The 18,896-nt window shown below is 31.0% G+C and overlaps 1 protein-coding gene across 2 annotated transcripts in view; it reads left to right on the top strand.

The window, feature by feature from the left end:
• The window catches only part of Fur1 (Furin 1), a 126,930-nt gene that overhangs the window by 78,130 nt on the left and 29,904 nt on the right, over positions 1-18,896 (top strand). For both annotated transcript variants that reach the window (XM_070633913.1, XM_070633912.1), the window contains exons 3-6: positions 11,866-12,087; positions 14,969-15,094; positions 17,832-18,519; positions 18,657-18,849. In XM_070633913.1, coding sequence (XP_070490014.1) covers positions 11,866-12,087; positions 14,969-15,094; positions 17,832-18,519; positions 18,657-18,849 — 1,229 coding nt within the window. The remainder of the gene's footprint in view (positions 1-11,865; positions 12,088-14,968; positions 15,095-17,831; positions 18,520-18,656; positions 18,850-18,896) is intronic.

Raw genomic sequence — 18,896 nt, 5'->3', positions numbered from 1 at the left:
CTTATTAGTTTTCATTTCGAATGCTGCACGATGACAATAATTTAAGTTGATGTAACTTTTTGTGCATTATTGATAATGCCAATTTTCTGTTATCAGACGAAGCTGAGTTTGCTGAAATGATTTGCAGTTGATAGTAAATTGATGATGTCAATGAACGGGTGCTTGACATTGGTATTGTTGAGATTTGTAGTGAATATTGACTGAATTTGTTCATTTGAGTTCAATTTTTAAGTTTGTTTACAAATGAGTTGGAAAGGGCGAAAAATTTCAAATTTTTTGACATAAATCCGTTACAAAAGTTCCAAATTTTTGACAAAATTGCGGGAAAGATTCAAATTTTTTTTAACATAAATCCGTTACAAAAGTTTCAAATTTTTGACAAAATTGCGGGAAAAATTCAATTTTTTTGACACAAATCCGTTACAAAAATCTTAGAAAATTCAAATTTCTTGACACAAATCCGTTAAAACATCTCAAAATTTTGACACAAATCCATTCCAAACTTCAACACCAAACTTTAATTTACTCATAAATCAATCATACCACGAACAACTTTTGTCAAGTCTTAAAATTATTTTTGAAAGGCACAAATTGCAAATAATTGAGTTGAGCGTATCCAAAAAGTAAGAAGAATTGACTAAAATTACTTATTAGTGCTGTTTCGTCACATTCTGTCAAAAAAAAATTCAATTCAATTCAATTCTCAAAAAATTATGTTTAAAGCTTGTCTAATTGAAAACAGAAAATGTTTCGTTGGAATCGAAGAATTTGAAATTGTAAGCCTGAACATTGTGGTCAAGTGCTATGCTTAACACAGCACATTTTTCTGTATTTTGCTTTTGTGGTTTCGATGATGTTGCAGTTTTGCATTGATTTGATTGAAATTAGTTTTGGATATAATTGCGAATGAGAATTGTTGAGCTGTCTGTGGATTCTTAGTGGAAAATTGAATTATTTTGAATAATTTGAATTTTTAAAAGACGTTGAAATTTGAATTTTTGAAAGACGTTTAGATTTAAATTTTTGAAAGACGTTAAAGTATGAATTTTTGAAAGATTTTAAAATTTGAATCTTAAAAAGGCTGTAAATTTGAATTTTTGAAAGACGATAAATTTGAACTTTTGAAAGACGTTAAAATTTAATATTTTGAAAGAAGTTAAATTTGAACTTTTGAAAGCCGTTAAAATTGAATTTTTGAAAATAATTTAAATTTGAATTCTAAAAAGACGTTAAATTGAAATTTCAACTTTAAGAAAGACTTTAAAAGCAATTTACAAATCTTTACTAATTAATCAAATTTCCTGGAAAACTGCAAATCAAGATAATCCCAATTCCAACTAAACAACATCAAGCTGTTTATAAATAATTAATTAAAATCATTGAAACTACTTCATTGTAACTCATCAGTGTAATTTAAAATATTTATTGTGTAAACTTCAGCAAGGCATTTCAACTACAAAGTTTCTCATCTTAAGATGATAAAAAAAAGCATTTAATTGAACTCATGTAAACAGAAAAATTTTCTCTCGGGCATTACCATGGGTACAGCATTTCAAAACATCTCTGACTGATGCTAATAATGAGGAATTTCACAAAAAACAACAACATAAAAATTCCATAAAAAAAATTATATAAAAAATGTGTCCAAAAAGCAGAACAAAACAAGTCGGCAGTCATAAACATGCTGAAGGCATCAAAGATCAAAATATTATTAAAAATTCCAAAAATTTTCTTAATAATTTTTAATGACAAAAGATTCTTAAAAGTCATTTGCCTTTGATTCTTTTAAAATATGATGGAAAATTATTTTCTATTTTTTCAATTAAGAAGAATTCACTTCATTAAATCAAGAGCTCGACTTCACTTGAACATTTCCACATTTTCATGAAAATTTATTTTCCCTCATTTTTAATCATTTATTAAATGTACAGTAAAAGAAGATCGTTAAAAGTCTGACGAAATTGTTGAATTAAAACGCATTTATTTGTTTGGAGTGATTGATGACTTTTGTGTTGAATTTATTAAAATTGAATGGCAACTCTGACGAGATGTTATGGAGTGGTTGCAGCCGGTTGTGGTTAAAGAGATTTTAAAATAATTTTACATCTTTTTCTTATTAAAATCTTAAAAGTAAAATCTTAAACTAAAATACAGTCAAAACCGTTGAAATTTGAAATTTTGAAAGTTCAAAACTCTTGAAACCGTTGAAACTTTGAATGCCGTTGAAGTTCAAAACTCTTGAAACTGCGAGAATTTGAAATTTCAAAAGTCGTTGAAGTTCAAAAATTCTTGAAACTGTTAGCATTTGAAATTTTGAAAGACGTTGAAGTTCAAAAACTCTTGAAACTGCGAGAATTTGAAATTTTAAAAGCCGTTGATGTTCAAAAATTCTTGAAACTGTTAGAATTTGAAATTTTGAAAGACGTTGAAGTTCAAAAACTCTTGAAACTGTAAGAATTTGAAATTTTGAAAGCAGTTGAAGTTCAAAAACTCTTGAAACTGTAAGAATTTGAAATTTTGAAAGACGTTGAAGTTCAAAAACTCTTGAAACTGCTTAAAAATTGAAATTTTGCAAGCCATTAAGCAAACAGAAGCAAAATGAAGATCAAAATCCACTTTCATATTTATAAGCATTTAATATGCGCTTCATGACTCAACTCAACACTCAAAAAATAAATTATAAATTACATGACTTACATCGCACCATCTGACAAAACATTAAAAATGAATCAAGTAACACATTTACTTCTCAAAAAATACGCTAAAAATATAATAAGAGAAGGCAAAAGAAGAAGAAAAGATGAAAATTCATCAAATTAATTGAAAAAAATTTCTGTCAGTGAAGAAAAAAATAAAAAAGATGAGGGAAGGCGTCATTACCATCACCATCAGCCCTATCATCATCATCGTAAAAATATGAAATCATAAAAAAATATGAGAGAAATTTGTGTTATTTTATTTAGCATCTAATTTAAAAAAATGTTCTTAATTTAATAATTGCTCCATATTTCATCGAAAAATATGAGGTAAGATGATGATGTATTGATTAGAGTATGCCTGCCAGGTCAGAACATCTATCAATTTACACAATTTTCGACATACATTCTCTTACCGTTAGGTGCTAATTTGATCGTCACTGAGAACTTACTCGTCAGTAAACTTATTTAGGGCATCAAAAAGAAGCAGTTCAAAGGAAATAGTTTATAAAAAAAAATTTCTAAACAAAATAAACAAATTCAAAGCAGAGGAAACAGCACCTCCTACTATCTCTACTCATTTAATATTGATAGCTTCCGTACATAAAATAAGCAAGACTTCAAGTTCATATTGATTTTTTTTTTATTCTTTCTTTCTCGCATACATAAATATTGATAAAGATAAATGAACGGTAGAAATGAAAGGCAGAAACAGACGATAAAAGGACAGACAGGCATTCATTTTCCATAATTTACAAATCGCACAGATATAATGTATACCGGGAGACATGCTGACTGCGAATTTTAATAGTGGAGAATTTAGAGCAGATGGTTTGGAGGTTAAATGTTGATATCATGTGGAGTTTACTGTAGTTATGCTGTTTGTGATTGATGTAGAAAGTGGATGCTAGTTGAATTTGAATGACTAATGATTGTATTTAAAGTATAACGGAATTTTTGAGTTTGAATTCTTTTTGAGAATAAAAATCTTCCACCTCGAATGTTTGGAGTCGAATTTTGAGCTATTTAAGAGGTTTTTTGTTGATATTTTGACTGTAAATGAATCTTTAGGAGTGAGCAAAAAGATATTTTAACAATCCTCACGTCAAATCAGTTTAAAACTCGTTAAAATTTTAATTGAAATTGTTGAAAAGTGCGGGAAAATTTTGAAATTGCAAATTATGTTATTTGAATGTTTTCGTCAAGTTTTACATTGATAATCATATCCAAAATTAATAAAACTTTTCAAATCTAGAACAGCATTCGCAACCAATATCACCAATTTAAAGTAAAGCTATTTATAAAGTTCAATTAAGGCATTTCCTGATAATTAAGTTGTTAAATATTCAACAACATCTGTAAAATGCCGAGAGCTTATAACATAATTATCATTTCGCTGTTGCAATTCACAAACATTTCACTATGGGAAGCCACCCATACCAAAAAAAGCAAGGTGCATAAATGTTTCACGAGAATATGCCAAAAAAAATTCATTCCTGCAAGGTTATGCAAAAAAATAAATAAATTTGTACATAAAATCTCAATTGAATAATGTATTTCTGATGAAAGCATTAAAAAAAGAGAAATAATAAAACATTTCGAGTTTGATGTAATGTTAATGCATTATTCATTTAAACATGAGCTCTACAAAATGTTATGCTATTGAAATATTTTACATATTTTTCTTGATGAGGAAGGTGAATTAGAGGCATTCCAATAAAATTTTATGGGTGCGAAAATGCCATTTGCCTTGCATTCTACATGAGAATTGATTCCGTTTTCTCACTTTACGTTAATAAAAGCTTTTTTTTGAAATCTTGGATGGTATTGGATGTTGCTCCTTTGTGATGATTTTGTGGGAATTTTTTTTCGATATTTTCAATAAATTTGCATTTGACTTTTTTGAAAACCGTTAAATTTTGAATTTCTGAAAGCCTTTATATTTGAACGTTAAGAAACCGTTAATTTTTGAAAAACTTTAAGTTTTGAATTTTTGAAAATCGTTAAATTTTGAATTTTTGAAAACTTAAATTTTGAATTTTTGAAAACTGTTAAATTTGGAATTTTCAAAGACCGTCACGTTTCGAATTTTTGAAAAGCATTAAAATTTGAAATTTTGAAAACTGTCAATTTTAAATTTTTGAAAACCGTTAAATTTTGAATTTTTGAAAACCGTTTCATTTTAAATTTTTGAGAAACGTTAAATTTTGAATTTTTGAAAACGATGAAATTTGAATTTTTAAAAACCGTTAAAATTTTCAATTTTTGAAAATCATAAGCAATTCTCATTGAATTCTAAATCCAGTTCTAAGCCTCTCAGTATTACCAATAATTCACTTCCAAATCTAACAAAATTCTCCACAAAGACATTAATATACGAGCAGTATTTGAAATATGATATTTAAGCATTTGAAAAGGTTTTGCCATTTCATTCGCCAAGTTACATGAGAGCACCTCACGAGTCATAAATTTTCAGTGAATCTAGTCGTTCGGCGCCCGAGATATTATTATTACCATTATTATTTCATACTTTCCATTTGCCATTTATTATGATATGATTATTATTGTAATTTCATTAAACATCATTTTTAAGCTTTTTTCATACTGAGAAGCAAATTTTGCTTCTATCATATGCTGACACAGTACATAGTTAAGCAAGCTATAATTTTCCAGATTATGCATGTTTCATGATGCACATTTTGCACTTATTCTTAAAAGAGCGGAAAATTTTTATTTTTTTGCTACATCTTCACAAACTTGCATGTTGTCTGCCTTAACAGCCTTCATGACTTCTTATGTGCAGCCATAATAGATATACAATAAAGAAAAAAGAAGGAGAAAATGTTATAAGGAAGGATAAATGAATGGCGTGGATAAGCATTCAGTTTCTGAGAAGAGAGAGACTCATTATGAATATTTGAATAAAAAGCTGTGTACTTCCGAGATATTCCAAAATGTATCGTCTTCATTCATCGTTCTCTCACTCTCAACAATGTTTTACTCCACTTCGTCCTTATTCTTATTGCATGAGACAGCATGCTTCCTTCCATGATGAACACAAAAGCTAGTATAGATGTGGCCACTCGTGGCCGACGGTAGCGCATTTTATTTAAAATATATCAAAATTGCAACATTTCAAACCCAACTTATTTTAAAATAAAAATTTACGTTACGAAGAAAAATAGAAGTAACTGTCAAAAAAATTACAAAAGTCCTCGTGTTATTGATCGAGGGACTTTAGCGCATTTTGTCCCAGCGATCAGTAATTGATTAATAAGTCACTTCCAGACCTAAAAACCAGGATCCAGTAAGATCCAGGTCACTTCCAGATCTTAAAACAAGATTTATATAAAACTTCCAAAAATTTAAGAAGTTCATCATTTAACAGATTTTCATAATTCAAACCTCTTAACCGTCAAAACAAATTCAAACATTGTTCAGTAAACACTGTAAAAACATCGAAAAACATTGAAGAACACTGTAAAACAATGAAAAAACGTGTTATTGTTTTTGTTGTTGTTGCATATGAAAAAGAAAAATTGTTAATTATAGCATTTATGCGTTGATTTGAAACTTTTAAATATCCGGCGCCGCAATAACTTTATGGAACTGATCTTTTAAAACCATTCCGAGCTCTCTACGATGTCTAGATAAAAAGTTTTTATTGGCAGCCGACCGAACAAAGTGATTTATTAAGCTACCTTTTTGAAAAAAATTTCAAAAATGCGATAAAAAATTTGAATTTTAACCACAAAATGGATGGACAGACAGACAAATTGTGTATCTATCCCCTTTAGAAAAATGCGCTAAATATGAAGAAAGTGCTTCTTTTTTACTTATAGCTTTTGTTATCTAACAAATAACAGAATTGTTATGATTATATTTTAATGCTTTTCTAAACTGAGAAACAAGCAAGCAAAAATCTTCATCTTACATTTCAAAGGGATTAATTTTTAAGTATATGCAAAATACGGGAGGATTTACTCAGTAAATTTTATGATCTTTTAAATTTTCTACAAAAAACAAAAGAAATATTCATCATGTATGAATAACTTACTGTTTTGTATGATATGTGATGATTTTCTAGTACATGAAATTTATTGTTGCAATTTAATTTAATGTTAGTTTTATTATTCATTATCCGTAAAGACATGTTTTAAGTTAATTAAATTATGTTGTAATTTAACACTCTTTTTTAATTAATTTAGTGCTTTTTCTATTGTTTTACTACTTTTTAAATAAGAAATTTGCGGTGGATTTGAATTGTTCAGAAAATAATTTATTAAATTGGTTCAATAATTGCAGATATTTTAAAAAAAGTTTGAAAAAAAAAGTCAAATTTTATTCAAAAATGCTTAAAATAAAAGAAACTAAATTTAAAAATTTCAATTAAAATTCAAAAAATCTTTTTAAAGTTCAAAACATTTCATTTAAATTTTCAAAAATTTCGGTAAAGTTCAAAATTTATAGTCAAATTTTAGAAAATATCAATTGAAGTTCAAAATATTTCGTTAAATTTTTGAAAATCTCAGTTAAAGTTCAAAATGTTTCGTCAAATTTTTGAAAATATCAATTAAAGTTCAAAGTTATTCTTCAAAATTTTCAAAATACCAGTTAAAGTTCAAAATGTTTCGTCAAATTTTTGAAAATATCAACTTAAGTTCAAATTGTTTCGTCAAATTTTTAAAAAATGTCAGTTGAAGTTCAAAATTTTAATGAACTGATTAAACTGATTAAATTTAATTAATTTTCTTAAAATTAAGTTCAAAAGCTCTTCTTGATTCATGATCAACACAACTTCTGACTGTAAAACTTCTCAAATCTCAATTAATTTTAATAGACCAAATTAATGAGTACTTTTCCTTAACAAGGAATTAATTTCAACATTCACAAGTATTATCTTTTGATTATTAAGCCTTCAAACACTGCTCCATTTAAAGCAAGATTGATGAAAATCGTCCGAATTCATAAGCTGCACAATATATTCAATTTTCATCAAGAGGATTATAGAAAAGCTTCTATTTACAGCCTTCCCGAATGTGTTGAACGAAAAAAAAAAGAAAATTGTCATCTATAAATACACTCGTTGAAGCGTTCGAACTTAGTGTCGAGATCAAAAATCATCATCGAGAGTTATCAAAGTACAGTCATGACAGTTTCTATGACAAAAATCCTGTTAAATGATATAAATTTTCTCGTTATTTGTTGTTATCTAACACACGACAGCCTACACTTGATATTTGTCAATCTCGTAGTCGTATCCATGAAAGCAATACTCTTACCACATTTTGATATAAATTGTCGAGAGAGATGCTCGCGTTATTAGGAATAGGGATAAACTTTATCCATTATTTTTCGATGCTTTTTAACCTTTCACGATGCTGAAAATTGTCATTACGTTTCGGAAAATGTGTCATTACTTTCTGCTTGCTTTTGTGGATCGCTTTGCTATTTTAAGAAGATTCTATTTACAGTAAACTGAACATTTGGGTACGAAAAATTCCAATTCTGACCCATTTTTCTCCTTTATGCTTCTAATTAGTTTAATTGAGAAAATTTTTGTGCCAATGCAAAGTGTAATCGGACTGTAAAAGATGTTCAATAATGATGCTCGAAGCTATTTTTGAAGTTTAAGAACTTTTACGTCGTGTGGGTTTTTAAGACAAATTTAAACTGGAACAGTTGTTGACATCCTTTTGATGTAGAAGTTTATTACTATCAATTTTTGAATTGCTCTATCAACATTCCAAAAGGGATATTGGTTTATTTTGAATGGAACTTGTGCAAATACTTAAAGTTCTTTTTTTTTGCCATTCAAATGAATTTTCCTCTCGGGTTTTTGTCTGTATTCTGAAAATGGAAAAATCAATATTATGAAGAGATTTGTTGCTGGAAGATAGAAAATTAATGTTTGAACAATATCTTTATTGTTACTTACTTATTTGATAGTTTTTAGATGATGAATTTAACAGATTTGTGTAAAATTTTGATTGAAAATTGATGAAATGTAAACAAACGGAAATATTTGAATTTTAAATGACCGTTAAATTATTTTAAACTAAAAATTCTCGTTAAAAAGCTCTTAAATTAATTAAATAATAATTACTCGGTTGAATTATTCAACACAACAGCATTTCCACGAAAATAAAAACTTAAGAACTTGATGAAAACAAATTTTAATGTATTCCGAGAAGTAACTTCAAAATTCAAATTTAATAATCACGAAATAAGCCAAAAACCCTTCTCGTTAAGACTTCTTTCATCATTTGCATATTAAAAAGTCAACATTCAAGCTCTAAAATTAATCAAATTACGTAACATATTCATGTGCGTGAAAAATCCCAAACCAACATCTGTAAAATGAGGAAAATCGTGACCCGAGGAGTACAAGGTGTTCGGTAGGGGATGGTTAGGTTGCCGTATTAACGGAATGTCGTATCAAAGAGGGTTTTTGAACTGTTTTTCACGAATAATCCAAGAAAATTAGAGATTTTTTTCAAATGGGGCAGAGGATACTCACTTCATCTTCTCTACACGCCCTTCCTCTTCCCCGTCACGCCCTTCCTCTTCCCTCCACGCCCTTCCTCTTCCCTCCACGCCCTTCCTCTTCCCTCCACGCCATTCCTCATCCTCCCTCGCCCTTCCTCTTCTTGAAAACACCCCTACCCTGATGGCACCTTCATGGCGGTTGACTTCGACCCATTTCTACCCCAAAACATCCAATTCACCGCATTGTGCCGCTCGGGTATATCAAATCTCTCTCTTATTTTGAAATACGTGGGTATACGATATTTGCTAAAGCAAGTGTACTTTACCCATCATTTGAAGCTTACCTCCTTTGAATAGGTGATAAGCCTATCATACGAAACACCTTTGTGAAAAAGATCTGCAAAACACTTCTCAAGAAATATAAAAAAAAAGTTTGTTTACTTCAAGTCCTTACTACAACATTGATTGTTGATTCCATTATGTTTATTTACTTTTTAAAAGAGAAAAGAGATTCTTACTTTTTATATATCATGTTTGGAAACGGTCTAAATTATACAACTTTTCTTCAACTGATTGAAATCAGAAGTTGGTGTGTTTATTTTTGTTGGATGGGATGGAAAAAGGTTTAGGTAATTAAACCAAAGAGATGCTCTTAATTGTGAAACTTGAATAGTCATTGATGAAAATGAGAAGAGCTTTGTTGGAATTTCATATTTTTGGTGTTGATGAGATATGCTGTGCTGCTTTTTGAATTGTACTGATTATTAATGTATTGCATTAGAGGTACTGAAAGGCACAAGGTGGAAAAATGAGGAAAACAGTGAGTCACGCTGGTCTTGTGACACTGTTTCTTGCAGAGCTCGAAGTCGTTTTGAATTTGGATGGAGTCGGATGACTCGAGTCAACTTTTTCATACAAAATTCAGGTCGACTTCGAGTTTCAGTTTTTTGCCTTACTTTGTTGTTTATCTCCGAAGGCTTAAACCATTCAAAACCCTAACAGACAAAGAGGATGCTTTCATGGTACAAAAATACCAAAACGGCACTTAAAATCGATCTTTTTGGCTGTTAGGGTAAATTACAATATAATTCATAATTGTTTCTACCAGAAACGTATTCAGGAGGTAAAAGGGTATCAAATTTAGGCATAATTTATCCAAAATCTTCACAAAATGTTTAAATATTCTTATGGACAATTGCAAAATCCTGTAAATGCTTCTGAATGACATACATATTTGTTGCATAATTGTCTGGTACCTGATATAGTGTGTTGCTGATTGAAAAGGTCTAGAAGCACTGATATACTCGATTTTTCAAATACAGCTGTGACCAGGAAAGCATAGAAAATTTGTAAACGCGATAATCAACTTTATTGGATTAAAACGAATGTTTCTGTAATTTTCTCCAATTTACTCTTATTCAGCATCATATCTACACAAATCCCAACAAATCAATACTTCCCAGTTTCAAAGAGCATACCTGATAACCTCACCATACCCAGGAACATCCTATAAAATTCACAAACATAATCACATAAACGTAGATGATTAATTTAAAAGACCACACGAGAGAAAATCCTTCCATTACATTAAGCATCGCAGTGCAAGACTCATACACATGATACAGATCTCATCGTCTCTTTTATTCCATTCATTACAGTCATTTCCCGTAGTGAAAAATATTTCATATATGTGTGTATTATTTTTCCCCGGAATTCTCAAAATGATAACATGCCAAAAAAAAGTATATATTTTCATACAGTATACCAAAAAAAAAAAATAAGAAAGTTTATGCAAACAACCATAAAATGTGCGCACAATTTTTTTATTTATTAAATGTCTCTCTGCCTTTTTGTTCCGCGCTGTCATAAATTTCAATTTCAATATACACAAAATGTGCCTCACAATGAATGAATGGAATCTGCTTTTTTTAAAATAGTGAAATGCATTCATTTGCATGCATTGATGCATTAAAAAAAATGAGAATGCTCTTCATTGAACTTTATTTTATTGCAAGCTATTATTAAACGAGAATAATACGTAACCACAAAAGATATTGCATAGTCATCATTCAATTGCTGACGCAACCTGGGTGTCGCGACACAGTAGTCTGATGCCGAAAATTGTTGGAAATATCATTATATCGAGGCTTACTACAACTACTGTGTCACGACACACAGGTTGCGACTGTGTCGCGACACATAGATTGTAACTGTGCCATATCACTTAGATTACAACAGTGTCGTGATACACAGATTGCGACTGTGCTACGACACATAGTTTGCGACTATGTCGCGACACATAGATTGTGACTGTGTCCCGATACATAAGTTGTAACTGTGCCATATCACTTAGATTACAACAGTGTCGTGATACACAGATTGCGACTGTGCTACGACACATAGTTTGCGACTATGTCGCGACACATAGATTGCGACTATGTCGCGACACATAGAATGCGACTATGTCGCGACACATAGATTGCGACTATGTCACGACACATAGGTTGTGCCACAACACATAGATTACAACTGTGCCACGATACACAGATTACGATTGTTCCGCGACTCACAGGCTGCAACTTTGCCTCGACACACAGGTTGCGACTGTGTCACGACACACAGATTGTGAAAACATCTTTCAATTTTTTAATTAAATTTTCATTTATTTTCCCCAACACAGATAATTGACGATCATTATCATATGGAGCATCGATCAATAGCAAAACGATCAATATCACCAGCACATCATCACCAAAGACGCCTCAATGAAGACAATAGAGTGGTATGGTCGAAACAACAGACAGCAAAATCGAGACAAAAGCGCGATTTTACACGACTAAAACCAAAATCAATTTCGAAACTACTCAATGATCCAAAATGGTCTAGCATGTGGTATTTAAATGTGAGTATTATTGACATTTTAAAATTACTTTTTTTATCCTCATTCTGATGAGACTTGATGTAAAATTTGTGCAGATGTTGCATATACAATTGTGTTTTCACTTGGCATTGCCATTTACTACAAAATATCATTCTCAATTAAATTGCTTCCCATTAATTCCCTGTGCCACAAGTGCCATTTGAGTACTGTAAAATAATAAAATTACTCTATTTTAAAACATGCAAATGAAAATGTTTTTTTTTGAAGCAGTGATGCTTTGTGAGAAAATAAAATCATGCAGTTTTTGTAATAATTGGATGGCTTGATGTGGATTTTGTTTCATAATTTTGAATTAAAGTGCAGAATATTTTAAGGTTAAGCTCTTGGCATTTTGGAGATTTAGATAATTGAAGATTTTGTTGAGATAATTTGAAGATTTAGAGCAGATTTCAAGGATTACTTTTTGAAATGAGTGCATAATTGACTCTGGATTATTAAAAAATCGTTAAATTTTGATTATGACGTCATTACGAAGTTCAAAAATATACTTTTATCAATAACTAGCGTTTTAAGCGTTTTACAGCTTTGAAATCTTCAAAGTTTCACTCTTGCCACTTTTTTATAACAGAAAAATCAAAAATAAAGTGTAGAAAACAATGAAAAATATGAAAAATCTGCAAAAAACTTTTCGAAGTGAGAAAAAATTTACTTCATTTCAAATTCAAATTTCAAAAAGTTGTTAAAATGTCAATGACATTAATATTGAAGGAAAATTATTAAAATTTGATATTTTTGACAAAAGCTCGTGCTCAATAGCAGATCAAAAGCTTTGTACGACCCACAAGGTAGAGTCAATTGTGTTTCTTGCTCTTACCCTTTTTTTGACAATTCTTTAAATAATTCAAATTCAAAGACCAAAATAACCAATAAAACCTTCAAAAACTGCGTCTCATTCACTCAATATCCACCACTCATCCACATCTAAATTCATACGAAAAACAGAAAATACAATTTTTATGATGAGCATATTCAAGTGTACTTATTACTGGCAAATAGCATTCACTACTATGTGACATCAAATGAATTTATTAAACTGCAAAAATCAAATAATGCAATGGAGTTCAATTTCCCATTCGCATTCATGCAAATGTGCATGCAATCACATTATGTTAATAATTCATACATATATTTTCTTCGGTCAACAACTTAATGTTGCCTCAGATACAGTCTATTGACAGATATCCGTAACACACATACATGATATTGATTTCGGGGGGGTACCGTAAAAGTCGAAAATTGAAATTGAAATTCTATCAAAATCTCGACATATGTGAACATACGTGAAACTACCCTTAATATGTTGTCTTTTCCACAATAGAACACGTTCAATAGAATTTATTGTTATCGAAATTCAATTAAATTGAAATTGATGTAACTTACTTCCTTCTGCAGTTGTCATATATGCTTTGCCACATGCCAAACCACACCAAAAGTTTGCTACGATTCTTTACATTCTCCATTATCCGTATTTAATCAAAGAGAAAAAAATTTGGGAATCGAAGGTATGTTCGTATGTATATTTATGTCTGCTGATTCTGTTAAAATTTAATCGAAATTCTTGTTGACAAAAAAGGTCATAGTCGATAGTTTTTTTCTTATTTTTTTTGGCATTAAGGCGGATTATACCCTCCAATGATCATTACTTACCTGGTAATGTCTCAATTATCATGCTCTACGTTACGAAAATTGAAAATTTAAATGGAAAATCGTGATTTCTTAAGTATTTGATATTTTCATTCGGGTGATTGAGGTTAGAATTGTGGGATTTGTAAATTAGTTTAGATGTGATGAGATTGGGTGTTGTCAGAGTATTTAGATTTGAGAATATGAATTTAAACAGCTGTAAATTAGAGGAGATTATGAAGTCTTAAAGAAATTGGTCAATTTTTGATTTGTTTTCTAAAATTTGAGGATTTTTCATTGAATTTTTAGACTAAATTGACCAAATTCGTTCTAAAATGCAATAATATAAAAATAACGGTTTTTATAAATTTGAATTTGACTTCAAAAGTCGAATCCAGAGTCAATAATGCAAATTAAAGTTTCTCACCTCAAAAAGTTTTTTACAATTTTAAACCATTTAAACTACGCTAAATTCGACCATTCTAATGTCAATATACCACAAAAAATGGCAGAATATGATTCCACATCCCTCTAGTCACCAAACAGCTTCCGTTAAATAAAAAATTTCAAAATGAAATATTCGCTATAAAAATGTCTTTGATGTCTGTTTTCCATCAAATAGCAATATAAAATGATTTTTGAACCATTCATTTTCTGAGAATTAGTAACGAACAGTCATGGCATTTGATAAAATTCACCAGCTTCATTCAGGAACATTTGTTAAAGAACATTTCTGAATATCAAAAAACCATGCAAAAATTTACTGCATCGCATATCAATTAGTACAAATCACAGCATGCTATAATCCCCAGTAAAGCATATCAATCATAATTCTCCAACTCTATGTAGCTACTTCTTGTGCAGATAAGAATATATTTTGTACTCAAAAACTGTTTGCATGATATGAAGTGTGTAACAGAAATTAAGTACAAAACACACAATTTCTGTCGAAAAAAAGAAGAAAAATATGAATAGAACAATGAAGAACGGAAAGAGAATTTGTCATGGCTTGAAGATGTCTGTTGAAAAAAAAATATAAAAATTGTATGCAAAAGCACGTCTATATAATCATTTAATTTTCATGCTCGATAGAGTGTCGCAGATATATACATACATAAAGAATGAAATGAATTAGCAAATATTTACATGAGAAGCAATCAGAATAATAAGAAATCTCATTCATTCAATCTTTTTTATCTATATTTACACAAATATACAGCGCGGAGATGGCTTAGACATGAATGTTGTACCAGCATGGCGTGAAGGAATCACTGGAAAAGGTGTTGTTGTTACGATATTGGATGATGGATTGGAGACGGATCATCCTGATTTGGAGCGAAATTATGTAAGTAATTCCTTATTTTTTTACTATTCAATCACATCCCTCATTTTAAATTCCCTCTTTTTTTTCAATCATCATTGATGAGGAATAAACAAATAAGGAAGCAGAAGGAAAGTTTTTCTTCTTCTTTATGGATTTTAAAAGAGAGAAGGAGAAAAACTTTTCAATATTTTTTTTTAATCCGAATGAAGAAATGAAAAATATATTCCAATAATTTGAAGATGTTATGGATTGGGAACAGGATTTAAGATGTCTTTGAATGAAATGCACAAAAATTTGGAATTTTGTTTACATTTAGTAGCTTGTCCCTCTTGTTTACATTTAGTAGCTTGCCCCTTGATTACATTTAATAGCTTGATTCCTTGTCTACATTCAGTAGCTTGCCCCTTGTTTATATTTAGTAGCTTGCCCCTCGTTTACATTTAATATCTGATTCCTTGTTTACATTTAGTACCTCGCCCCTTGTTTACAATTAGTAGCTTGCCCCTCGTTTACATTTAGTAACTGGCCCTTTATTTACATTTAGCTGCTTGTCCCCTGTTTACATTTAGTAGATTGCCTCTTGTTTACATTTAATAGCTTGCTTTCTTGTCTACATTCAGTAGCTTGCCCCTTGTTTACATTTAGTAGCTTACCCCACTTGTTTACATTTAGGAGCTTGCCCCTCTTGTTTACATTTAGTAGCTCTCCGCTTTGATTACATTTAAACGCTTGCTTCCTTGTCTACATTCAGTAGCTTGATCCTTGTTTACAATTAGTAGCTTGCCCCTCGTTTACATTTAATATCTGGTTCCTTGTTTACATTTAGTAGCTTGCCCCTCGTTTACCATTTAGTAGCTTGCCCTTATTTGCGCTTGGTAACTCGTCTCTTGTGTAAATTCAGTAGCTTGCCCCTTGTTTACTTTCTAGATAAAAAAACAACTAAATTCTCAATTTTAGTTCATTTATTCTTAAATCTCAAAGGATCTGAATCCAATAATCATAACTTATCCATCCAATACCCAATTCTAAACATCTAAAGTCTATAATAACAATAATTCAAAATTGCCTATAGCAATTTCACGACCACAAAATTAGTCCAAAAGATCACAAAACATCAAACTAAACATTTTCTTCTATTTCACTTCCTAGCCAAAAAAAAAGAAGAACTAAACCCCATCCAATTTTCGGAAATGAGAGCTTATGATCCTCAGCTATAATAAATAACAATTAAAAGCACTCATCCATACAATCTGAGAGATAAGACCTTTCAGTCTAGAGCACAGAAGGAAAAAAAAAGTATACACAAGAAACTTTCCTTTCCTTCCTTTTCCTTTCTCTTTGCATCGTGTGTTGATTAGGTTTCTCTTTTGATGATGAGCAGCAAGGAAAGAAGGAAACTTCTTCATCCTTGTGTACAAGCCATTGGAAAGAAGCGATTTTAAAATAAAAATGTTTATAAAAAAGTTTATTTTCCCTTCATCATCATCTCCCGTTAAGCATCATTCCCTCAGAATCTATTCCTTCAAAAGAGGAACTGGATTCGAGAGGGATACATCCACATCTAATTTTTATAAAAAAAAAAATACTCTAGTCGTATGCAAACAAAACAAAAAAATGAAATAATTTTTTGCGCTAAGTATGGTGTGAGAAATGAAGGAGACGCTCTCAAGCATTATAAATTGTCTTTTGAATAAGAATGGAATTTTTAGGTGAATTCTTTTGAATAGAGTGTAATGTGGTTCTTTTGTATATTGTCTTCTTTTGGTCTGGGGTTGAATTACACAAGATGAATTGTTTAAGAAGATAAGAAAAAGTCTTTAAAAGAGTCTTAAATTCTGAGAAATTTAAAATTTCTTACTTTTTGTTCTTAGCTAAACTTAGTTTTAGACCCCTTTTTGAAAGTTTGTTCAAATCCCCTTTCAAAGCTTACTTTCAGACCCCTTTTGAACTTAGTTCCAGTCTAATTTCAAAACTAAGTTTCTGACCCCATTTAAAACTTAGTTCCATACCCCATTTCAAAGCTTAGTTTCATACCCCTAAAAAAGTTAGACTTCAAATTTAGTTTTTCAGACCCTTTTGAACTTAGTTCTAATACCCTTTCAATGCTTAGTTCCAGACCCCTTTTGATAACATAGTTTTAGACCCCTTTTGAACTTAGTTCCAGTACCTTTTCAAAGCTTAGTTTCAGATCCTTATTGAACTTAGTTCCAAACCCCTTTCAAAACTTAGTTTCTGACCCCATTTAAAACTTAGTTCCATACCCCATTCAAAGCTTAGTTTCATACCCCTATCCAAATTTAGTTTCAGACCTTTTTTGAACTTAGTTCCAATACCCTTTCAATGCTTAGTTCCAGACCCTTTTATAACATAGTTTCAGACCTTTTTTGAACTTAGTTTCAGTCCCTTTTCAAAGCTTACTTTCAGACCCTTCATTTTACACTGAAAATGCGTCACATTCCTTATCCAATCCATTCATCACATTCATCTCCTAAATTTCTATCTCTTTTCAAACTTCATACCATAGAGAAGAAAAAAAAAGTTGTAAGGCATTCACATAAAACACAAAGTCCTTGAGATAAGCATAAAAACTCAGTGGATTAAAAGTTCCATTTACATTTGCTGCAGTCGTCGTGAATAGAACATAGAGATAGACAAGCTAGCTAATATTTTTTCTTTTTTTTTTTGTGTGCTCCATAAAACTAATCAATTATGTCATACTTGAGTAAGCTAAAGTAATTCATTTTCATTTCTCGTTTAGGATCCGGAGGCAAGTTGGGATGTAAATAGTCATGATGCTGATCCAATGCCTCACTATGATATGACTGATTCAAATCGTCACGGGACACGTTGTGCCGGTGAAGTTGCAGCGACTGCCAATAATTCACTTTGTGCCGTTGGTATTGCCTATAGTGCAAGAGTCGGTGGTGTTCGTATGCTTGATGGTGATGTGACAGATTCCGTTGAGGCAATGTCATTGGGATTAAATCCACAACACATTGATATATACAGCGCATCATGGGGTCCGGATGATGATGGAAAGACAGTTGATGGACCGGGTGAGATGGCAACGAAAGCATTTATTGATGGTGTGACGAAAGGACGTGGCGGTAAAGGTAGTATTTTCGTATGGGCATCAGGTAATGGCGGTCGTGAGCAAGATAACTGCAACTGTGATGGATATACAAATTCAATATGGACATTGTCAATTTCAAGTGCTACCGAATTCGGTGACATTCCATGGTATTCCGAAAAATGTAGTTCAACACTCGCCACAACATATAGTAGCGGTCAACAAAATGAGAAGCAAGTCGTAACGACAGATTTACATCATATGTGTACATCATCGCATACAGGAACGTCAGCATCAGCGCCATTGGCTGCTGGTATTGTTGCATTAGGATTGGAAGCAAATCCAAATTTAACATGGCGTGATATGCAGCATATAGGTAAGTATCGTGCAACATGTGCTAAAAGGAAGGAATGACAAATGAACTTATCACAAATTACCTTTCACACATGATTTAATTTATTGCCGTACATAAGAATTTTTGACTATTTTTCTCTCTCCCAAAAATCATAACAGTTGTCCGTACCGCCAATCCAGCAAATTTAGGCAAGTCATCAAATGAATGGACAGTAAATGGTGTGGGACGAAAAGTTTCTCATTCCTTTGGTTATGGATTGATGGATGCGGCAGCAATGGTTCGTTTAGCACGTGTTTGGGAAACTGTACCAGAGCAGCAACGTTGTGAAATTCACAGCCCACATTTGGACAAGTAAGTTGAATTAAATTTAATAAATTTATATGAATGAAGATTTGTGT

Source organism: Chironomus tepperi, unplaced genomic scaffold (assembly GCF_022539635.2).
Source record: "Chironomus tepperi strain 1889 unplaced genomic scaffold, CSIRO-AGI_Ctep_v1 contig_82, whole genome shotgun sequence".
NCBI lineage: Eukaryota > Metazoa > Arthropoda > Insecta > Diptera > Chironomidae > Chironomus > Chironomus tepperi.
This window is presented reverse-complemented; position numbering and strand designations above follow the sequence as displayed.